Source organism: Haliotis asinina, chromosome 2 (genome assembly GCF_037392515.1).
Source record: "Haliotis asinina isolate JCU_RB_2024 chromosome 2, JCU_Hal_asi_v2, whole genome shotgun sequence".
NCBI lineage: Eukaryota > Metazoa > Mollusca > Gastropoda > Lepetellida > Haliotidae > Haliotis > Haliotis asinina.
In genome coordinates this window covers 1,014,438-1,040,108 of record NC_090281.1, presented here as the reverse complement: position 1 = coordinate 1,040,108, position 25,671 = coordinate 1,014,438, and the positions used below count along the sequence as shown (strand labels likewise).

General features: G+C 42.5%; 1 protein-coding gene across 1 annotated transcript in view; it reads right to left on the bottom strand.

Moving 5' to 3' along the window:
- Nucleotides 1–25,671, bottom strand: part of LOC137273092 (RNA-binding protein MEX3B-like) — a 62,472-nt gene that overhangs the window by 10,880 nt on the left and 25,921 nt on the right. Inside the window, exon 2 of the mRNA XM_067805540.1 lies at nt 13,683–13,907. Within this exon, the coding sequence (XP_067661641.1) occupies nt 13,683–13,842 (160 nt within the window). The 5' untranslated portion in view covers nt 13,843–13,907. The remainder of the gene's footprint in view (nt 1–13,682; nt 13,908–25,671) is intronic.

Sequence of the window (25,671 nt, the reverse complement as noted above, 5' to 3'; positions counted from 1 at the left end):
GAAGTGCTGAAGTTGAAGGAGTGAGACATGGACACTGAGGAAGTGCTGAAGCTGAAGGAGTGAGAATTAAGATCATGGACACTGAGGAAGTGCTGAAGCTGAAGGAGTGAGAATTAAAATCATGGACACTGAGGAAGTGCTGAAGCTGAAGGAGTGAGACATGGACACTGAGGAAGTGCTGAAGCTGAAGGAGTGAGAATTAAAATCATGGACACTGAGGAAGTGCTGAAGCTGAAGGAGTGAGACATGGACACTGAGGAAGTGCTGAAGCTGAAGGAGTGAGAATTAAAATCATGGACACTGAGGAAGTGCTGAAGCTGAAGGAGTGAGACATGGACACTGAGGAAGTGCTGAAGCTGAAGTAGTGAGACATGGACACTGAGGAAGTGCTGAAGCTGAAGGAGTGAGAGTTAAAATCATGGACACTGAGGAAGTGCTGAAGCTGAAGGAGTGAGAGTTAAAATCATGGACACTGAGGAAGTGCTGAAGCCGAAGGAGTGAGAATTAAAATCATGGACACTGAGTAGGTGCTGAAGCTGAAGGAGTGAGACATGGACACTGAGGAAGTGCTGAAGCTGAAGGAGTGAGAGTTAAAATCATGGACACTGAGGAAGTGCTGAAGCTGAAGGAGTGAGAGTTAAAATCATGGACACTGAGGAAGTGCTGAAGCTGAAGGAGTGAGAGTTAAAATCATGGACACTGAGTGTCAAGATCACAGATGATTTCGTTTATATAATTAGTTTATGGTACTGTAAATAGATGTAGTATGGTATTGTTAGAGTGTGTTATATATTGTTGGGAGTTGTTGTTAGATTATGTTCGGTAATACTATGGGAACAGGGTTATGTTCAGGGAAGCGTGACCAGGTATGGCCAGAGAGCTGGGGTGTTAATTTGTAAACAATAGAGAGGTGTTGAGTAGCTTGGGTATGGGAGGTCAATATAAATAGTGAGGAAGGGTAGTAATCTGCACAGTCAGCCAGAATCACCACTGTGTTCACCTGTATGGGTTCAACTTTTGCATGGGATTGCATCTCACGCTGGCTGGCGTAAGTTTTTATTATCATTATTACTTTTGTATTTATTGATTGAGTAGATGTAGCAAGAAATTGTTTTACTGATGTAGTATTTCTAGATATATGTGCATATTGTAACACTATATAGCCACAAAGCCATTCAAAATTTGAATGTTATCGTTCCACAAAACCTGTTCCACTTTCAAATATGTAAATCGGAGTAAAGTACATGCATAAAGTATAAGACATTGACACATGTCTTACTGAGTAACTGTAGTTACTTATATTGTATTGTAGTGTCCCGGAACTGGCCGGTTATCCTTAAAGTAAGGAGAGGGGTATTATCTCCGCCTGTAAGGAGACAGACAAGAGTCTTCCCTGTTGTACAAGGAGCATGTATCTCCTAGTAATGTGAGATGTGGATGGCACAGCCATCAACCATTACACAGGCCCCTTAAACTCCGTGAGGGAAACCATCGCCTGGGTGTGAGGGATACCACACAAATACTATGACGTCACCAAGTGGAACCAAAGTGCACTGACATTCTGATTACATTGTAAAGAGAAAGTGTTCTCTCTGAGTGGCTAATTCCTTTATTGTTATTTAGTTCAATTGTTTAGTTTCTGATTGGGATTATATGTAATCATTATCTATATTAGTGAGGGTATTAGGATTTTAGTGTAGTTAGTAGTAGTAGTAGTATTATTAGAACTTTAGCAATATAAGTGGTAGACAGAACTGTATATGTAGCTAGGTTAGGTAATTAGATTAGTTAGTTGTATTTGCACCTGTAGAATTAGTTTAGTATAGGTATTGGGGTTACTTATATCTTAAGGGGAGGAATAAAGTTTTGCAAAACAAACTATTCTTCTGTTGTGGTTACTTTGGTATGTGACACTGAGGAAGTGCTGAAGCTGAAGGAGTGAGAGTTAAAATCATGGACACTGAGGAAGTGCTGAAGCTGAAGGAGTGAGAATTGAAATCATGGACACTGAGGAAGTGCTGAAGCTGAAGGAGTGAGAGTTAAAATCATGGACACTGAGGAAGTGCTGAAGCTGAAGGAGTGAGAATTGAAATCATGGACACTGAAGAAGTGCTGAAGCTGAAGGAGTGAGAGTTAAAATCATGGACACTGAGGAAGTGCTGAAGCTGAAGGAGTGAGAGTTGAAATCATGGACACTGAGGAAGTGCTGAAGCTGAAGGAGTGAGACATGGACACTGAGGAAGTGCTGAAGCTGAAGGAGTGAGAATTAAAATCATGGACACTGAGGAAGTGCTGAAGTTGAAGGAGTGAGACATGGACACTGAGGAAGTGCTGAAGCTGAAGGAGTGAGAATTAAGATCATGGACACTGAGGAAGTGCTGAAGCTGAAGGAGTGAGACATGGACACTGAGGAAGTGCTGAAGCTGAAGGAGTGAGAGTTAAAATCATGGACACTGAGGAAGTGCTGAAGTTGAAGGAGTGAGACATGGACACTGAGGAAGTGCTGAAGCTGAAGGAGTGAGAATTAAGATCATGGACACTGAGGAAGTGCTGAAGCTGAAGGAGTGAGACATGGACACTGAGGAAGTGCTGAAGCTGAAGGAGTGAGAGTTAAAATCATGGACACTGAGGAAGTGCTGAAGCTGAAGGAGTGAGAATTAAAATCATGGACACTGAGGAAGTGCTGAAGCTGAAGGAGTGAGACATGGACACTGAGGAAGTGCTGAAGCTGAAGGAGTGAGAGTTAAAATCATGGACACTGAGGAAGTGCTGAAGCTGAAGGAGTGAGACATGGACACTGAGGAAGTGCTGAAGCTGAAGGAGTGAGAGTTAAAATCATGGACACTGAGGAAGTACTGAAGCTGAAGGAGTGAGAATTAAAATCATGGACACTGAGTAAGTGCTGAAGCTGAAGGAGTGAGACATGGACACTGAGGAAGTGCTGAAGCTGAAGGAGTGAGAGTTAAAATCATGGACACTGAGGAAGTGCTGAAGCTGAAGGAGTGAGAGTTAAAATCATGGACACTGAGGAAGTGCTGAAGCTGAAGGAGTGAGAGTTGAAATCATGGACGCTGAAGAAGTGCTGAAGCTGAAGGAGTGAGAATTAAAATCATGGACACTGAGGAAGTGCTGAAGCTGAAGGAGTGAGAGTTAAAATCATGGACACTGAAGAAGTGCTGAAGCTGAAGGAGTGAGAGTTAAAATCATGGACACTGAGGAAGTGCTGAAGCTGAAGGAGTGAGAGTTAAAATCATGGACACTGAGGAAGTGCTGAAGCTGAAGGAGTGAGAGTTAAAATCATGGACACTGAGGAAGTGCTGAAGCTGAAGGAGTGAGAGTTAAAATCATGGACACTGAGGAAGTACTGAAGCTGAAGGAGTGAGAGTTAAAATCATGGACACTGAGGAAGTGCTGAAGCTGAAGGAGTGAGACATGGACACTGAGGAAGTGCTGAAGCTGAAGGAGTGAGAGTTAAAATCATGGACACTGAGGAAGTGCTGAAGCTGAAGGAGTGAGAGTTAAAATCATGGACACTGAGGAAGTGCTGAAGCTGAAGGAGTGAGAGTTAAAATCATGGACACTGAGGAAGTGCTGAAGCTGAAGGAGTGAGACATGGACACTGAGGAAGTGCTGAAGGTGAAGGAGTGAGAGTTAAAATCATGGACACTGAGGAAGTGCTGAAGCTGAAGGAGTGAGAGTTGAAATCATGGACACTGAAGAAGTGCTGAAGCTGAAGGAGTGAGAATTAAAATCATGGACACTGAGGAAGTGCTGAAACTGAAGGAGTGAGAGTTAAAATCATGGACACTGAAAGAGTGCTGAAGCTGAAGGAGTGAGAGTTAAAATCATGGACACTGAGGAAGTGCTGAAGCTGAAGGAGTGAGACATGGACACTGAGGAAGTGCTGAAGCTGAAGGAGTGAGACATGGACTCTGAGGAAGTGCTGAAGCTGAAGGAGTGAGACATGGACACTGAGGAAGTGCTGAAGCTGAAGGAGTGAGAATTAAAATCATGGACACTGAGGAAGTGCTGAAGTTGAAGGAGTGAGACATGGACACTGAGGAAGTGCTGAAGCTGAAGGAGTGAGAATTAAGATCATGGACACTGAGGAAGTGCTGAAGCTGAAGGAGTGAGAATTAAAATCACGGACACTGAGGAAGTGCTGAAGCTGAAGGAGTGAGACATGGACACTGAGGAAGTGCTGAAGCTGAAGGAGTGAGAATTAAAATCATGGACACTGAGGAAGTGCTGAAGCTGAAGGAGTGAGACATGGACACTGAGGAAGTGCTGAAGCTGAAGGAGTGAGAGTTAAAATCATGGACACTGAGGAAGTGCTGAAGCTGAAGGAGTGAGACATGGACACTGAGGAAGTGCTGAAGCTGAAGGAGTGAGACATGGACACTGAGGAAGTGCTGAAGCTGAAGGAGTGAGAGTTAAAATCATGGACACTGAGGAAGTGCTGAAGCTGAAGGAGTGAGAGTTAAAATCATGGACACTGAGGAAGTGCTGAAGCCGAAGGAGTGAGAATTAAAATCATGGACACTGAGTAAGTGCTGAAGCTGAAGGAGTGAGACATGGACACTGAGGAAGTGCTGAAGCTGAAGGAGTGACAGTTAAGATCATGGACACTGAGGAAGTGCTGAAGCTGAAGGAGTGAGAGTTAAAATCATGGACACTGAGGAAGTGCTGAAGCTGAAGGAGTGAGAGTTAAAATCATGGACACTGAGGAAGTGCTGAAGCTGAAGGAGTGAGAGTTAAAATCATGGACACTGAGGAAGTGCTGAAGCTGAAGGAGTGAGAATTGAAATCATGGACACTGAGGAAGTGCTGAAGCTGAAGGAGTGAGAGTTAAAATCATGGACACTGAGGAAGTGCTGAAGCTGAAGGAGTGAGAATTGAAATCATGGACACTGAAGAAGTGCTGAAGCTGAAGGAGTGAGAGTTAAAATCATGGACACTGAGGAAGTGCTGAAGCTGAAGGAGTGAGAGTTGAAATCATGGACACTGAGGAAGTGCTGAAGCTGAAGGAGTGAGACATGGACACTGAGGAAGTGCTGAAGCTGAAGGAGTGAGAATTAAAATCATGGACACTGAGTAAGTGCTGAAGCTGAAGGAGTGAGACATGGACACTGAGGAAGTGCTGAAGCTGAAGGAGTGAGAATTAAGATTATGGACACTGAGGAAGTGCTGAAGCTGAAGGAGTGAGACATGGACACTGAGGAAGTGCTGAAGCTGAAGGAGTGAGAGTTAAAATCATGGACACTGAGGAAGTGCTGAAGTTGAAGGAGTGAGACATGGACACTGAGGAAGTGCTGAAGCTGAAGGAGTGAGAATTAAGATCATGGACACTGAGGAAGTGCTGAAGCTGAAGGAGTGAGACATGGACACTGAGGAAGTGCTGAAGCTGAAGGAGTGAGAGTTAAAATCATGGACACTGAGGAAGTGCTGAAGCTGAAGGAGTGAGAATTAAAATCATGGACACTGAGGAAGTGCTGAAGCTGAAGGAGTGAGACATGGACACTGAGGAAGTGCTGAAGCTGAAGGAGTGAGAGTTAAAATCATGGACACTGAGGAAGTACTGAAGCTGAAGGAGTGAGAATTAAAATCATGGACACTGAGTAAGTGCTGAAGCTGAAGGAGTGAGACATGGACACTGAGGAAGTGCTGAAGCTGAAGGAGTGAGAGTTAAAATCATGGACACTGAGGAAGTGCTGAAGCTGAAGGAGTGAGAGTTAAAATCATGGACACTGAAGAAGTGCTGAAGCTGAAGGAGTGAGAGTTAAAATCATGGACACTGAGGAAGTGCTGAAGCTGAAGGAGTGAGAGTTAAAATCATGGACACTGAGGAAGTGCTGAAGCTGAAGGAGTGAGAGTTAAAATCATGGACACTGAGGAAGTGCTGAAGCTGCAGGAGTGAGAATTAAAATCATGGACACCGAAGAAGTGCTGAAGCTGCAGGAGTGAGAATTACAATCATGGACACTGAGGAAGTGCTGAAGCTGAAGGAGTGAGAGTTAAAATCATGGACACTGAGGAAGTGCTGAAGCTGAAGGAGTGAGAGTTAAAATCATGGACACTGAGGAAGTGCTGAAGCTGAAGGAGTGAGAGTTAAAATCATGGACACTGAGGAAGTGCTGAAGCTGAAGGAGTGAGAGTTAAAATCATGGACACTGAGGAAGTGCTGAAGCTGAAGGAGTGAGAGTTAAAATCATGGACACTGAGGAAGTGCTGAAGCTGAAGGAGTGAGAGTTAAAATCATGGACACTGAGGAAGTGCTGAAGCTGAAGGAGTGAGACATGGACACTGAGGAAGTGCTGAAGCTGAAGGAGTGAGAGTTAAAATCATGGACACTGAGGAAGTACTGAAGCTGAAGGAGTGAGAATTAAAATCATGGACACTGAGTAAGTGCTGAAGCTGAAGGAGTGAGACATGGACACTGAGGAAGTGCTGAAGCTGAAGGAGTGAGAGTTAAAATCATGGACACTGAGGAAGTGCTGAAGCTGAAGGAGTGAGAGTTAAAATCATGGACACTGAAGAAGTGCTGAAGCTGAAGGAGTGAGAGTTAAAATCATGGACACTGAGGAAGTGCTGAAGCTGAAGGAGTGAGAGTTAAAATCATGGACACTGAGGAAGTGCTGAAGCTGAAGGAGTGAGAGTTGAAATCATGGACACTGAAGAAGTGCTGAAGCTGAAGGAGTGAGAATTAAAATCATGGACACTGAGGAAGTGCTGAAGCTGAAGGAGTGAGAGTTAAAATCATGGACACTGAAGAAGTGCTGAAGCTGAAGGAGTGAGAGTTAAAATCATGGACACTGAGGAAGTGCTGAAGCTGAAGGAGTGAGAATTAAAATCATGGACACTGAGGAAGTGCTGAAGCTGAAGGAGTGAGAGTTAAAATCATGGACACTGAGGAAGTGCTGAAGCTGAAGGAGTGAGAGTTAAAATCATGGACACTGAGGAAGTGCTGAAGCTGAAGGAGTGAGAATTAAAATCATGGACACTGAGGAAGTGCTGAAGTTGAAGGAGTGAGACATGGACACTGAGGAAGTGCTGAAGCTGAAGGAGTGAGAATTAAAATCATGGACACTGAGGAAGTGCTGAAGCTGAAGGAGTGAGACATGGACACTGAGGAAGTGCTGAAGCTGAAGGAGTGAGACATGGACACTGAGGAAGTGCTGAAGCTGAAGGAGTGAGAGTTAAAATCATGGACACTGAAGAAGTGCATAAAGTGAAACAGGGAAAAAGAAAATCACAGAAGAAATTTGATGAGCCACCTCAGAAACCAAATTGTCCGAGCTGTAAATTCTGTGGTCAGAAACGTGATGAACCGTACAAAGTGTCCTGCATGGGGAAAAGTGTCTGAGAGATGTCACGGGAAAAATCATTTCAAGATAAAATGTCGCCATAACAGAAAAAAATTAAATCATGTGAATGCTGTGTCAGATGACGATTATGATGACAGTGATGAGGAAACAGAACTGATCAGTGGTGTAACCTTTGATTGCATCGAAACATGTAATCAAGTTGGAGGCTCAGACATTTATGCCGAGATGACTGTGGGAAAAGATGTTCGGGTTGTATTTCAAATTGACTGTGGTGCGTCTGTGAACATATTGCCGAGTAGGCATTTGAGACCTGATGTGATTGTGTCACCTACTCAAAAAGTTCTGTCAGATGTGGAATGGTTCAGTATTACACCCTGATGGTGTATCTAGGATTCAGTGGAAGAACCCTAAGAACAGAAAGACATACAAAGTGGAATTTGTGGTTGTGTCTGATGACACGAACAGGCTAGTACCATTGCTGGGATCAAATGCAGTGCAACAAATGGAGCTTTTGACCGTCAATGAGGAAAACTTTGTGAGGATAAATTCTGTAGGAATACCGTCACCACAACAGAATGATGTGACATCTGCTGAAAAGCTCATAAAGTCGTTTTCAGATGTATTTGCCAGTGAGGTTGGGCAGTTACCAGGCAAAGTTCATCTATATGTTGATCCTGAAGTGCAACCATGTGTGTTGCAGCAGAACAGAGTTCCGATATCTAACAGGGATGAATCGAAAAAGGAACTTGATCGCTTAGTGAAGCTTTGAGTGATTGTACCTGTGGATGAGCCCACAGATTGGGTTAGCTCCTTAGTGAATGCCCAGAAACGATCTGGAGGCCTTAGGGTATGTATTGACCCAAAAGACCTCAATGTAGCCCTTCGACGGGAACATTATCAGTTGCCAACAATTGATGAAATATTGCCCGATTTGAGAGATGCTAAGGTATTTAGCATGTGTGATTTGGCTGCTGGTTTCTGGCACTTGGATTTAGACACTGAATCAAACCTACTTTGCACATTTGGTACGCCTTTTGGTCACTTTCATTGGACCAGACTGTCTTTTGGTCTAAGTGTATCTCCTGAGATATTTAAGAAGAGATTTCATCAGGCATTGGATGGCCTGAAAGGAGTGAAGTGCATCGTTGATGATATTCTCATCTGTTGAAGAGGCAAAGACTAAAGTGAAGCTGTTATTGATCATCATCAAAACATGCATACACTGTTGAGGAGATGTCGAGAGTTGGGCATCAGATTGAAGAAAGAGAAACTGAGGCTGTGTAGGAAAGAAGTGACTTTTCTTGGTCATGTGATAACGGACAAGGGACTCAAGGCTGAGAAAGTCAAGGCTGTGGCAGATATGCCTCAACCTCAGAATGTGGAGGATATACAGAGCTGACGTTACAGAGCGGTGCAAGCTCACTTGGTCCTGGAGCTGTCTAAGTAAACTTAGTCCAAGTGTATTTCGTTACACTCCACCACTGAGTCTAACAAAACCTTATGGGAGGTCGCGTCAGGTAACCTTTGAAATTGACCAATCAGACTGCACACGGCGTACGTACAACCATGACAACGGTGAGTAAACAGTCGCTGAAAATGGTGTTTTTGGCAATATTCAAGGATGACATCTTGCGGAAATATTAGCTAATGGTAACCATGTCAACAGAAACCCCAAAGCATATATACTGTAGGTCAAATAACTGTGTTATATGCAGCAGTTTTTTGTTTATGGAGAGATCTGTGTCGGTGACCTGAATATTTTGAAAGTCCCTCCGATCCCTAAATAGTAGCCGTTGTCTGATTGGTTAAATCTATTTAACGGTCTTGCGTTTGATTGGACAGTCACTGGTCGCTCAAAGGTTACCTGACGCGACCTTCTACTAGGTTTCGTTAGACTCAGTGGTGGAGTGTAACGAAATACACTGAGACTAAGTTTACTTAGACTGGGTCTTGGAGCAGTGCTGTTGCAGAACAACAAACCTATTCCATACATACACACTTGGACGTAAAGTGCTTGTAGAGAATGATCATCGTCCTCTAGAGTCAATTACAAACAAACCTTTGCATAGTGCACCCAGTACAAGCCATGATACTGGCAATGCAGCAATATGACGCGACAGTGAAATACAGGAAAGGGACAGAGGTAGTCTTAGCAGACACCCTTTCAAGAGCACATCTACCCTCAGATGAGAATCAGGATGAGGAATTCTCATGTGTGAACATGGCAAAATTCTTGCCAATAACTGATAAGAGACTTTCGCAAATCCGTCAGGAAACAGAAAAGGATGAAGTGCTGCAGAAACTGAAACTTGTCATCCTGTATGGTTGGGCTGAAGACAAGAAATTACGAAATTACTCTACAAAATGGTCTGCTGTTTCGTGGAGAACGTCTGATCATACCGCACAGTTTAAGCACGCTCATAAAGACAAGAATACATATGTCTCACATAGGAATTGAAGGCTGTCTTCGGCGAGCTAGAGAGTGTTTGTACTGGCCACACATGCCAGATGAAATCAAACAGTACATTGAGATGTGCAAGTCATGCTGCAGATACAGTCGCCCCTCGCAATAACGTGGGTCTCGGGGTCCATGGACAACCCCCTGTGTTATTAGACACCAGTGTTATTGCTCACATGAATATAGGTCGAGTGAAAGACCCAGCAACAAGAGCGTATATATACATTGCATTTGGTACACGTGTGCGTGTGTATATAAGAAACGCACAGTATGTGCATCTGTGAATGGTTACGAAACTTGTGTGTGACGGAGAAAATAAAACTTACAAAAGTGTCTCTGTGTTTTCTTTCGGTAAGACCAATCTTTAATACGCAAATCTGCTAATGTGGTATGATATGGTCAGTAGTTGTCAGTAGTAGCGCTGTCAAACTGGCACTGTCATTTTTTTCCAAACACAGGGAAATTTCAGATTGCGAGGTAGACTTTCTCCCATAATGTAACAGTATACATGATTGTTACTAATCGTTCAGATATTAAAATGTATGTGAGTTAGAAGTGAGCAATGACTTCCTTCTTTTCAGATGCCGATGTCAACTCACCTTCTCGAACACATGGAGAGGCAGTGGCATGCAAACAGTTTAGCCAATTAGATATATTGTATCATTTTGTTTACATAAAGAAAGGCAGTGACTGGATAATCGCTTTAAAATCTAGAGAATGTCCACGGTGTGACAAGATTGAAGAGAAAACACAAAATGAACTTTAATGAACACTACGTTTATTTGATGGCATGATAAAAATATGAATATTGATCAAAGTATGTGTACTTTTGTATATATACATGTATTTACAGGTTCATAGTCCTGCATTTAACAATGCAGAAAGTCAGGTGTTCAATTAAGTTTGACATTTTGCACGGTTATTGTCCGGATTACACTCCAGTTGACACTGAGTACGCATCCGCCATGTTGTTACTCCAATGACAACACGCGGCATGTTTGATGTTCAAATTAGTTTTGACAGTTTTTGACACTCTTGAGAACAGAGACTATTTGATCACAGTGGATTATTTTAGTAATTTCTGGGAAATTGACTACCTGAAGGACACAAAATCTCAAACAGTGATAAAGAAGTTGAAAGCTCATTTCTCTCGTTATGGAATCCCTGACAAAGTCATCAGTGATAATGGTCCACAGTTCAAGTCTGATGAATTCCAAAAATTCATGGTTGATTGGGACATTGAACATGTCATGTCAAGCTCGTACAACAGCAGAGCCAATGGCAAGGCGGAATCAGCAGTGAAGACAGCTAAACGACTACTACGTAAAGCAATAGACAGAGGTAATGACCAATATCTTGCAGTGTTAGACTACCGGAACACACCTACTGGAGTGGGATCTAGTCCAGCACAACGTCTCATGAACAGGCATTGTAAAACGCTACTACCAACAAGTGCAAACCTCCTCAAGCCTAGAACAACTGGTTATGCAAACGAGAGACAGAAACTGTTCGCTCAGCAAAAGAAGCAGAAGTCAAATTATGACAGGCATGCGAAGGACTTGGAACCTCTGGAAGAAGGAGATGTGGTTAGTATTAAGCCATTTTCCGTTAACAGTAAAGTGTTTCAGAAAGGTGTGGTAGCCAAAAGACTGGACGAGAGGAGCTATGAAGTGGAAACAGGCAGAGGGGTTGTTCGACATAGTGTCAGGATAACACCTGAGAGAACTACAGACAGACAAGAAACGGGGTTCCTTAAACCTCCATCAGAGATAGATTCTGCAGTGAATGCTCCAGTGTCTCAACCAACACCAATACTGGTCTCAGCTCAAACGCCAGTACCAGCGACACCAAACCTTGTACCATGACAACTAGGAGTGGTAGAACTTTGAGAGTGCCAAAGAAGTTCAATGACTTTACTACCTAGGTTGGATAGTGTCAGGCACTTTAAATGTTAAGTGTCGATTAAAGACTTTTCAAGTTATTTTACCATAAGGATAATTTTAAGCAAGTGGATTTGTGCCAGAGAGGCATGGACTCTTAATTTCTGCTCCACTTACAGTTTATATTTTAACAGTTCAAGTGAGTTTAACCGAGCTGAATTACTCATATGGCAGTCTTTAATTTTACTATAACTGCACGAAGATCTATAGCAAATTTTGCTGTTCAGTGTAACCGGAGATGGTCATTCCTTCATTGCTATGTATAAGAGATATTCACTTCACAAAAGGAGGGATGTTGCAATACAAGGATTGCTCTCTTATATGTTGCAATAACTGCTCCCGTCATTCAGGTCACTTGTAAAGCCTGGCTGACTAAAACATACAAGCGTGATATGGCGTTGTCTCCTATATCCATAAGTTTGGATGACTTTATGAGGATCTTCATGAATGAAACAAACGGTATTGACGTGACACATACACATGCATGTTGCATAGATCTCTGTCTGGATAACTGAATCATTTTTCAATCGAAATGTATGGGAATGGTCCGGGAATTCCCCGTCCGGGTCCGGAAGCGCGAGGTCCAGTTAAGTAAGTAGAATTAATGACCGTAAGTTTCGTTTCACACAAAAATGGGATCCAGGTAAACAGGGTTCGACTGTATATACCATCACTGATGGATAATTACCTAACTGAAGCACACATAAAATCAATTTAATGACAGTAACTTTAAATAGATAATTCAACCCCACTTCCTTCGTTGGCCCGGTGATTTGTCTGCTTACAAATCAGAGAATTGCTTTTCTAATCTTGGGAAAATATATGCACCTTGAGCTTAATCTTGAATGATATTTTTCAGTTGATTTCAAACACACATAGATCATTTGAATGTTGATGTTCACACAGAGTTAGGAAAAGACGATTGGAAAAAGGTCTTACTAATGAAAAGTAAAACCTGGGAAGAGGTCTTTCTAACAAAAAGTAAAACCTGTCCTTACAAAACAAAAACCTCAAATGCTGATATTGTAGGAAAACAAGAGATGACCTCATATACAGTGAGAAGCACACTTCAGGTTTATGTCCATGTTACAAACACTTCCATGGCTACACAAATACTCTCTCTCACCATGGTTACAATCGGTCTGCCCCTTAGAGTCACCTCTCACCAAGAGTCTCAGTCACTCACAGTGTCACAATAAGTCTCCATTATAATTGATCACAGTGTCGATATAACTCTCCATCACAATCACTCACAGTGTCACAATAACTCTCACTGTCATAATAGCTCTCCGCCACAATCACTAACAGTGTCAAAATAACTCAGTGTCATAATAACTTTCCATCCTAATCACTCACAGTGTCACAATATCTCTCCATCACAATCACACACAGTTTCACAATGACTCTCCATCACAATCTCTCACAGTGTCACATCGACCCTCCACCACAATCACAACAGTGTCACAAGAACTTTCCATCACAACCACAAACAGTGTCACAATGATTCTCCATCACAATCACACACAGTGTCACAATAACTCTCCATCACAATCACTAGCAGCATCACCATAACTCTCCATCACATTCACAGTGTCACAATAACTCTCCATCACAATCACTAGCAGCATCACCATAACTCTCCATCACATTCACAGTGTCACAATAACTCTCCATCACAATCACTAGCAGCATCACCATAACTCTCCATCACATTCACAGTGTCACAATAACTCTCCATCACATTCACAGTGTCACAATAACTCTCCATCACAATCACAGTGTCACAATAACTCTCCATCACAATCACTAGCAGCATCACCATTACTCTCCATCCCAAATACTCTCAGTGTCAACTGCACAGTGACCCATAACATTACATGACTCTCAGTGACCACATCACAATCACCCACAATGATACATCACTTGTACAGTATTACTGTCACCTTGACAACCTCTCACCTGAGTGATACCCTGAGTCAGGCTGTGGTTGCCAGTCTCCCCTTGTCTCAGCAAAACCATCTCTGATGGCTCCACACTGCTGCAAACTGCGGCGAATGAAGTAGATCGCAGCTGCCAAAGTCACCACCAAGGGAACTGCTGTTACCAATGTTCCCAGCATCCTTGACTCTACACCAAGTGAACACTAGTTTATCCCAAAACAGTCAAATGTCACACCTGCGAAACCTGTGAACACAACACACATAATAAACACTGATATCTGACTTTTAACATTTAACATTGGGAAGTACAACACAACCACAGCTGCAATGTAAATTAATGTAATTTTTTCAAGTAAAATTGATACTTTATACTCATCCTGACTCGTACTTTTTATGCTTATCTCCTTCCTCTATGCGTATAAATGTGGAGCTCTTGAATCCCTCGTAGTTCCCTGAGGAGCACGTAAAAGTTCTCTCACCCACAAATTGCCTCCCTTTTCCCACGAAAACAGGTATGCCATGCTTGTTACTTTCTCCTAAAGAAGCCCTTGCACTTGACTTAGCTGAATCTGAAGTGTGTGATGTGGGGAGGCTTGGAGGGCTTGACATCATGAGTCAGGATAATTATGAAATATCAGTTTTACTTAAAATACAACAGTGAAACTGACGGTGTGGCCCGTCGGAGTGGGATAGGCACTATTGTGAGTAGCAGGGGGGTGCCACTAGTGTGAGTAGCAGGGGGGTGCCACTAGTGTGAGTAGCAGGGGGGTGCCACTAGTGTGAGTAGCAGGGGGGTGCCACTAGTGTGAGTAGCAGGGGGGTGCCACTAGTGTGAGTAGCAGGGGGGTGCCACTAGTGTGAGTAGCAAGTGAGTGTGAACTTGGAATTCCTGTGATGCTGCCTTGCCAAGGGCGTACTGTCTGAGGCGCATAGGTCATAACCCCTGCTCTACAAGCTACCTTCACGGAGGAGATTGCCACCCTTAGAGCCTCCACCATCAAGTCCGCCTCTATGGACATGTTACGCTTACACATGCGCCTGCTCTCTGGAAAATAGCATTAAGGAATGCGAAAACAGCATCCCAACAGACATAGACTAACAGTCTAAGTCTACAATAGCCAAAGCCATTGAAACAGTAACCACCTGTGAAACCAACGTATTGTTTCAAAAATTGGACCAAAGATTCAATGAACTGGTCCAACAACATGAGAAAAATGACCCTTTCCATTTCAATAAATTTATTGAAGGGAACACATTCAAGCCAACAATCCACCGGCCTAGGTCTAGATCTAAGAGCGCTAGCAGACGCCGCCGCCAACCCAATGTACGCCGCCCGCCACCCGGACCACGCCAAACCGGACCACGCCACCGACCGGGAAACAATCGCAAACCGACCAGCAACAGGAAGGACCTAAAACAGGCCATTGCCCTGCTCATCCACAGTCTAAACCTCAACAACAGCTCCATTTGTGATACAATCAGCACTCTGAACATCAATAACAATTCAGATGCAAATAAAAACTCGGAAACTTACCAACAGAGTTTTGTTGTTAATCTGTCTGATCATCAACTAACTGAAGCGGAATTGAGCCTCTTATCTAAAGGCTTAACATTTGGCCCTACACCCACATGCTCCAATAAAAGTCAGTCATTCACTGATCTAAAAGCATTTTTTAGAAAGCTGAAACTCACTCACTACTTTAGTGACGTAGGAGAGACCACTAACGTCTCACCCCTTGATAAAACGTTTGGACCAAAAAGCAACTGGAACCCACAAGCTTGGAATCATTCTTCAAAGCAGTCACCAAATTTCTTCAAACTGAAAGACACAAAATTCAAACATCACAACCTTACTCGTGTTGAAATGACCGCACTCGCTGCTCTCAAAAATAATAATGAAATCATTATTAAAAAGGCATATATGGGCTCTGCAGTAGTAATTCAAAATACTTTGGACTACATAAATGAATCATTACGAAAACTTTCGGATGATAAATTCTACTGCAAACTAGATGACGATCCCAATGAAACATTCTCAGCCCAAATCACTAGAGAATTAACCAATCTCTATGACAAAGAGGAAATATCAGAAAAAAGTGTTTCTAGGCCTCGTACCCAATCACTGTAAAGTAGGCAGATTTTACACACTCCCTAAAATCCACAAATGCCTCAGACCAGGCAAAATCCCGGGCCGCCCTATTATAAGCTGCAACAATACTCCCACTGAAAAAATCAGTAGCTTAGTGGACGAACACATAAAGGAGTTCGTCTTGGAATACCCCAGCTATGTCCGGGACACCACCCACTTTATACAAAGATTGGAATCACTGTCTATTCCTGTTGACCAGGACGTCCTCCTAGTCACACTAGACGTCACATCACTCTACATGAACATCTCTAACCAAGAGAGTCTGTTAGCTGTCACCAGAGCAATTCGTAGACACAAGCCCGACTGGCAAATCAGTGCCGCCGGTATTCCCAGGGCTTTCACAAAACTGTACTTCACAAAAACAATTTCGTTTTTAACGGCCAACACTACCTGCAGGTAGGAGGCACGGCTATGGGCACTAAACTAGCACCATCATATGTCAATATATTCATGGGGGAATTAGAAACTAAACTCCTCTCAATACATGCTGACCAACCCCACATCTACATGCGCTTCATTGACAACATTTTCCTGGTATGCACACTAGGCCTGTCCCACCTACATGCCTGTCCCACCTACATGCCTGTCCCACCTACATGCCTGTCCCACCTACAGGCCTGTCCCACCTACAGGCCTGTCCCACCTACAAGCCTGTCCCACCTACAAGCCTTCATTAAATTCCTTAATGAAACTTATACAATAGAATTCACGCTGAATTTTCACCTAATAAGGTAGCCATTCTAGACACAGTCTAGTCTAGACAAGGAGAACAACAAGTTATGTTTTTCTTTATATTGCAAGCCCACCGACACACACTCTTATCTGTTGTACACATCATGCCACCCCAGACATGTCAAGACTAAGGGCCCATATAGTCAGTTTCTTAGACTCAAACATATCTGCTCCTCCACTGAGAAGTACAAAAAACACAGCCTCAACCTCATACATTTATATCTCAAAGCTCAAGAAGCGATGGCATTTGCTATCCAGATCAGAAATATGCCCAAAAGTGTTCAACTCACCCCACATTGCGGCCTAGAGGAGAAATAAAACCCTGAAGGATCACCTGGTATGAGCTTCACTAGAATACCCCAAAAACCACGCCACAGATCAGCAGCGTCCGGGTAGTCACATTCATCGACAACTTGAGTGATAAACAGAACTGCAACATCTCCATCGTAATAAACCGGTCAGACACTTTCCACAGTTCAGTGTCTGATGTCAAATACCGCAAACGACAATACAGATGCACCAACAAAAATGTGGTTTATTTGCTTACCTGCAAAAAGTGCAAAAAACAATATGTAGGGGAAACTAAAAGATGCTTCAAAACGAGGCTGAATGAACACTTCACTGACATCACCCACAACTCTGTGCACTAAAAAGAACCAACGAATCTGTTGGTAGATGGTGGCTATGCGAATTCAACCTGCTGCAATTCACTTCAATTCAGAAAAACATGGCAAATCAGATCTCAACTACGAAATCATCGCACAACTCAGAGAGTACCCTGAACCTGTTAGCACTGCCGAAAAGAAGAGATCACTTGAATTTAAGTGGACATTTAGACTCCACACGTCCGCCCTGCAGGGGCTCAACAACAAAATAGTTGGCTAAAGTATCCCCCTAGTCTTCCTCATTTAAATTTTCATATTTTTTCATTATCCCAACTCATGCATATTATGTTTCCAGACCCAACGATCTTCTGGAACCATAATGCGATTCTGTTTTGTGATGAATCTTATTCCCAGGAACCGTAAATCTTCCTCAAACTCTGACTCAAACAAGTTCATTAGTCATCCTAGCTGTGCGAGCTGTTTGAAGGTGAAGTCTAGCTGCTGTCTGAGTTGACTGATGAACTTGAATCCCAACTTGCAAATATATTAGGCACTCACTGTGTAGACCTTGACAATGTAGATCACTCAATGGGCTTGGTCACTCATGTAAACAACCATGGGGCAGACGATATTGGAAATGACAGGTTGCTCAACTGGAAGTGTCGACCTTTAAACAGGAATGTCAGATACTTTCTTGAATCCTGATGAATTGAAATGTGCAGGTACATACCTGTTAGGTCTATGCTGGCCAGGTAGTCTGCTGGATGGAAGAGTTGTTTGAGTTGGGTTAAGGTGAATATCTTGAATCTGTCTGGCTTGAGTAGGTAGTCTTGGTTGAATCTTTTCTTATTGTAAATCAGCCTGAACTTCATATTTGAACATTAAACTTTGGAGGCACGGTGGGCAAGCTGTCTAAAGCGCCAGGCTAGTAATCCTGCAAGCATGGAGGTGCTGGGATTGAGCCCACCTGTGACCGGGTGTAAAAACCTTGGAGTCAACTTTGTGTTCAAACTCTTTCAGTGTTGTGACAATCCCTTGCGTGCAGTACACAACTCTGTGCACTAAAAAGAACCAACGAATCTGTTGGTAGATGGTGGCTATGCGAATACAAACAGCACGTGGGTACAGCAATGTGCTGTAAACATGTCCCAGTCCACCCAGCTCTGATTGGGTACCTTGTAAAGATGGGAAAGCCACATTAACATGGTGCGCATAGTAGGCTGCATGAGTTGCATGATCCCCAGGGAGTTGAGATTGAAAATATGATGTGCCGTTGTGATGGGACATCCAATGATGAGCAGAAAAACAAAGTGTCCTTGAGCATCTGAATTGACAAACTGGATATTGGTGCTATACAAACGTCTAGTATATAATAATAACTTCCCCTTGGAGTTCTTCGGTACTGGGAAAACTGGGGAGTAGAAGTCAAGCATTAAGTGATGTTGCTCTACCAGTTCTACGGCATTCTTCACAGCACTTCTGAGACAGTTGTCCTCCATGATTCCCCAATTTTCCCAATAATTTTGTAGACATCCATTGTTGACGGCTGTACAGTGACAGCTTATGGTTGAAGTGTACATTCATTCTGAACCCATCTTCAGCATCTTGATCCTCTGTAACCTATGGGAGTGTTCCCGCTCCCAGAGGCATTCCTGGTGTTCCCGGATGGGCGTCGAAAAGAACTTTTCCCACCTCCTGGAGTATTTTGTCTCCTTTAATTTCTGTACACCTGGGAACTTCGACTTGTTACTGTATCTCTGTGAGGCCTGTATCAATCGACTTAATCGTCATCATCTCCCTGGAATCATGAGTGAACTCCCTGGTGACTTACTCAATTCCATCGCCTAAAAAAGCAAGCACCAATCATGAAGCTCTTGACAGGGATTTGGTAAATCTATCACTCCACAAGCATGACAACAGCAGACCTTTTCTCTGTAACAGGGTAAGACCTGTCGATGTCGAAGCCAGGTGTTTCGAGATAAAGTGCCAATCCTTTTTCTGTGTAACTTTGAAGTAACACTGAGAGGATCATCCTATCTTCTTCTGTGCTGGGTTGTGGAGCCTTGATATCAGCGCCTCGTCAATTGCTTTGGATCTTGCCAAGCCGCAGAACGTATTTCTAGTTGTAGTTTCCAGTTGAGTAATCTTCCACCTTGTAGGACTTGTTATGAGATTCATTGATAAATTTGTAACTGTCATCCAAGTCTGGTGCTTTCATAAACTGTTCTATGTGATGCTTAGGGAATCTCTTAGCTTTAAAGGATGGTACATGCGATTCTGGTATCTGGTTGCGTTATCGAAGTCCAATTCATTTGCCATCCACAATGTAAACTCAGCTTCAGAGAAGACAATGTCACCCTCTTAATCTGTACAAGTTCTGTCTAATACTTTCAGATCCAATGAACTGTAACTTTGTGTATCGTCCATTTGCGAAAGATCCTTTCATGAATGTTACATCTCCCATGTGTGCTTTTTGCGAATGATCCCTTGATGAATGTTTCTCCCTGTCTGTAGATGACACTGATTTGTATCTGTGTGAGCTGGAGGATTCTGAAACGAAGCAACAGGATTTCAACGGGGATTCTATCCTGCTTGACATTCTGGAAGATGAGGATTCATTCATGGACTGTTGCAGATCCGAGGATGAGTGGAGCCTCTATTTTCCAAGACAACAGTCCTCTGTCTGTAAGGATCTTCTCACGCTGACATTCGTGCATATCATCTTCACTGTAAAGTAGTAAGATGTGGGGATAATTTTTTCAGGAACAGGTACACAAACCTCGAGTGTAGAGTTTTGGTACACAGTCCTTTCTTAGGCAAGATAACATTCCATCACAGTCACTATCTGTTCTGTAAACTGCTTCATGAAAGCCCAGAGTCCAAGTTCTGCATAACAGACTGGGACTGATTCAGAGTAATTGAAGCATTTGAGAACACCGAGCCTCCCTCTATACTTCCTTGCAGCTGTGACGAGGTTACACTGCTCCTGTCTCTGGTACCTGATGTCTGTGTTGGTGACAGCTAGTCTTCAAATAGCTGATGAGCTGATTATGTTGTTGGAGATGCTGGTCTCACTGTAGAGGGATGATGCTGTGATGCTTTACTGGTAACTGTAACTTCAGAGAGTAAAATCAGCAGATCAGCAAACACTGCTTCGACAGAAGGCACAATATCTTCATTAAAGGACCTCTGAAGAGCAATCTTCCTGGAGTGGGATGTTAACAGCAAAAGGCACCACTTCAAGATCTGTCACATATATCTGCCAAAATCTGTTGAAAGATATCAAATTTTTTTAGATTTCTGCTCCGGAAATGAAGCCCATCCATCCCTTTTGAGACTAAGTCCGAATTATTTCGATGGAAACCGGGAAATAATAAAATGCCAAAAATTTGTCAACAGCAAAAGGCACCACAATGGGGTCTAGCTAACACATCTGCCATGTTTTGCAGAAAGATATTAAGAAGTTTTCCAACCATGCTCCTGAAACTGAGTCCATCCCTCCATTTTGAGGTGAAGAAAATAATAAATCACAAAAATCTGTAAATAGCAAAAGGTACCACTTAAGGTTCTGATTGATATATCCACCAAGTTTTGCAGAAAATTATTGAATGGTTACAAAATGTTCCATGGAAAACCTAAAAAAATAAAAATGACAGAAATCTGTAAATAGCAACAGGCACAACCATAGTTCAGGTTATTATATCCACCAGAGTTTATTATATCCACCAGAGTTTATTATATCCACCAGAGTTTATTATATCCACCAATTTTGGTCTAAAAATACTGAACGGTTTTTGAGATAGACTCCGGAAACAAAATGATTACAGACGGACGGACAGACAGACGAGGCATCGACTATGTTCCCCAGCCGAGGGGATTAAAAAATTCAGAAAAACTTCAAAATAGCCAAAGGCACATCTATGGTTAATGATTAACATGTGTGTGAAGTTTGCTGAATCTAGCATATAAACATTAAGAGATATGCTTTGGACAAGCCATCAAACTTTTTGGGCACTAAGTTATGTTCCCATGGAAACAGCAAAAATCAATCTTTTGAAAAACTTCAAAATAGAAAAAGGCACATCTATGGGTAATGATTAATATGTGTGTGAAGTTTGGTGAACCTAGCATGTAATCTTTAACAGATATACTCAGGACAAAGTTTCGGGATAAAAGGATGAAAGGACGGAAAGACAGACAGAATAAATACTGTATACCCTCATTACTTTGTAGCGGGGATATAATTATAAACCATAAACCATACACAGCTAAAATGTGGATACATGGATCGATATTAAAAGGAGACACTGCAGTACAAGGACTCCTGTGCTCCCCTAACCTTCCACTTGGGCGATGAAGGAGAGACTGACAAGCGTGGTCAGTAATGTGACCTTTTTGGTGGGAAAGTCCACAAGGGAAGCAACCCATGAGTGAGTGAACTTCTGTGTCCTCTTCAACGGGAACTACAAGGGATTCAAATGTTCCAGGGCTCACCCAGCCATGTGCTTGGGCTATGAAGGAGAGACTAACAAACATGACAAGTCACAGGACCATTTTGGCAGGAAAGGGCAGGCATCTTCTGGGTGAGTGAACTTTTATGGGAACTACCAAGGATTCAAGTGTTCTACTATCATTCACACAGAAGAAGGACATAAGCATAATAAACATGAGTCAGGATAAGGAAATATATGCCAAAATAGTCATAAAGAGAAGTCTTGAAAGTCTATGAGGAAAATCCAGGGTAACATTCTATGAGAAATCTTGATGACAAGCTTAACATGCAATTTAACATGCTGAAATCTGAAAGTGTCGCAGCAACTTTGGAAATTATGTGAAGGTCATCAAAACAACTGGGTCCAGCACCTTCACTTCATCAAGCTTGGGTCAAACATGAGTAAAATCCAGTGAATGGTTCTTGAGGTATCCCACTGACAAGCTTAACATGCAGGATAACATGCTGAAATAAAGTGCTGCCATGACCTTGAAAATTATGTGAAGGTCACCAAAATGGTCAAGGACCTGTACCTTTCCTAGATGAAGCTTGGTTTTAATATGAAGATTGTCCAGTGAACAGTACTTGAGATATCTTGATGACAAGGGTAAAACATTCAAGTCCCCCTGTGACCTTGAAATGGAGGTCAGGGTCACCCAACCTAACTAGGACCTTTTGTTTACTGTGATAAACCTTGGTACCAGATATGAAAAGAATCTAGTCAACGGTTCCAACTCCCAAGTACATATAGACGGACAGAGAGAGCCTAATACTATATGCCATACTTCACACATTTTCACACTGATTAAATCATTATAACTGGCAAAAGACTGGAAATGTGGTAAGACATCAAAGTTAAGCAGCTAGTAAGGAACAGTGAGTACACAAAGTCATCACAGTCACTGCACTTTTATTTGTTAAAGATTGTTGTTGACTTTAGGTCTGAACCTGGTTACTGTAACCTTAAGGCACATGGGTCAGTGATTACGACCATCTCATCAGGTTGCATGAAAAGTGTCATCATAAAGTCCAAATCTAATACAGCTCCAGGGCCGGATGGCATTCGAGACTGGTATTGGAAATTGTTTCCCTGTCTCCAAACACCATTACTTCACTGTATCAGTTCTCTCATTGACACAGGTGATTTTCCTCCAAGGTTCGGCAAAGGTCGCACAATATTCCCTAAAAGAAAGGAGACTTGACTGAACCAAAAAACTTTCCTATCACATGTTTGAATACACAATCATTGGAGTCTATTCCAATCAGAAGCGGAATATTTCAGGGCGATTCCTTCAGTCCTTTGCTTTTTTGTTTGTCTTCACATCCTGCGAGTTTTCTGCTCAATAGGGAAGAGGGTTAACATTACGGACCTCCTCATCACAGAATCCCAACATCTGTTACTCATCTCCTCTACATGGATGACATTGAGCTCCTTGCCAAAGGAGATGCCAGTTTGAAAGAACAGGTTCTCTTTGGCAAGTCCTTTTCTAATGATATTGGCATAACTTTTGGACTTGACAAATGTAACACTCTTCATCGGAAGCATGGCAAGGTAACTAATGATGGATCGGTCAAGTTACAAAGGGGAGGAGTTATTGAGCATCTTGTGGAAGTTCAGGCCTACACCTATCTTGGAATGCAAGTTTGAGACAAGCTCAAGAAAGCCCAGATTAAAGACAAACTTCAGGCCGAGTATAAATCTTCTTTAAAGAAAATCTGGAGCTCAGAGCTAAATGCTCGAAACAAGGTCAAACCACCAATACTTTTGCTGTGCCAGTCCTCTCCTATTCCTTTGGAGTAGTTGACTGGAAAAAACAAGACATCGAGTCTTGACCACCTGACCAGAAGGATCATGTCTGATAACAGAGCACACCCCCTCGTTCCTCTCTTAATTGTTTATATATGCCAATCAATTCTGGATGTCGGGGTTTAATTAATGTGGAGGCTCTTCATGACAGAATTTTATTGTGTACTTTTGCACTTACTTATTTATCGGTGATACTCTGGTGATCCATGTGAAGACTCATGATGAAAGCAAGGAATTCCACAGCTATTTTAAGTGTGCTAAGGTTGTTGGATACAATTTGAAATTTGCAGTTGCTTTTGTTGATGGTGATGTACTGCTGGATGGTACAGCAATGGGAGTAAACCAGGTGAAGTCCTTCACCAAGTCTATTCAGAGTCAGTCCTTTGTGGAGAAGCTTTCTGAGAAGCATCGTTTGTACATGGAGTGTATGGAACAGAACAGCAATCCAACTCACTCCTTCGCCCGGATGAAGTCAGCTGGTCTCAAATGTGAAACTGAGGGCTTCGTTTTTGCTGCTCAGGACCAGTCACTTCCCACTCGCAATCGAGAAGAATGTAATTCTTAAAGAATATATCAATATGAAATGTCGTCTTTGCAATGACTTTACAGAGACTGTCCAACACCTTGTCAGTGGATGTCCTTCCTTGGCACAAACAGCATATCTGAAAAGACATGATGACATGGCCTGCTGTTTCACCTACCGTCTTTGCCATGCCTTTGGCTTGACCCCGAGGTCCATCCATGGTACGACCCTGAACATGTCCACAGCGTCATGGAAACTGATGATTTCAAACTTATATGTAACAGGCCCACATTCAGCTTCAGAAAAATTCTGGCCAAGAAGCCTGATCTTGACCCTTTTGATAAAACCAATGAAATTACTTATATCATTGAATTTTCTGTACCTTTTGACAGCAACCTGTTTGGCAAGATTCAGGAAAAGCATGATAAATATAAGGACCTCGCCTTTGAAATGTCTCACTTGCATCCAAAGTACACTGTCATCAGGCTCCCCATGGTTCTTGGTGCCCTTGGTTTGGTACCTCCTGGTCTCTTGGTGCAGATCAGGAGAGTGCCCGGGTTCTTCACCGGGAACACAGCCCTTCTTACAGTCTGGGTAATGCAGAAAGCTGCAGTGTTGGGGAGTTTCCATATCCCCCCGAAAGTTCTTGATGGGTTCCACTAGGCCATGTTTCCTAAGAGAAGTTCCATTCGCTGTCTGGGCTGCGTGTAGAGGGGACAGGGGCCCTGAGCTGATGATGAGCCTTACCAGCCTGACTGTGCCAGGATCACCCGAAACCTGTCTGATGCATTTCTATCTTAATCTGTACAATAATGACAATACAGTGTATTTGTATTGTGCTAGACTCCATGCACTAGTGCGTGCTCAAAGTGCTACAAATTTGTTTAGTAGGAGTATGCTTTCCTGTCTCGAGGTTGCACTTGAAACAGTATAAAGAGGCAGAAGTCCTGAGTGGAGTTGAACAAGAAGATCATTCCACAGTCTAGGACCAACTAAGCTGAAAGCCTTGTAACCATTGGTTCTAAGTTTATATGGTGGAATTGTGAACTGCTGTGATTCCTGTGACTGTAGAACCCTTTTTGATTTGTAGGGTTAAATTAGGCATTACAGCGAAAGAGCAGACAGAGAGTGGGAAGAGACAGATAATTGGACACAAGGCAAGCCAGCAACAAGGAACGACAAACGCTGCCCTTGAAATCTAGGTGATAAGCCAGTCAGATGTCAGCCTGACATCAGGGTGAAAGAATCATAAACGATAAGGTTACATAATAAGACCTACAGCCAAACTGAAATTCTTATCATAATAAGAATTCCTCTTGTTCTCCCTTCCCAAATAATATTTATAAATGAATTTATACAAAAATTATTTCCAAAACCCAATACAACAATTACAAGAGACTCAAAAAACATAACTGAAAGCCTAAATATCAATTACTACATAACATGGTATATTCTTTCCTTGATTATGGGCGATGATGTCAGGAATTGTCATCACAATGCACACAGAAAAAACATCAGGTGTCTAGTAATAATGCAGAATAATTAAAATGGCACTGGTGAGACAACTGAGGGTGGGTTTTGTTTCCCTTTAAGTCTTTACCTACATCATGTCATGGACATTTGGAAAGATGACAGGCTGTTGTTTTATGTATACACTACTTCACAACCATGAACAGGGATACCAGGATTTTACAAAAGCA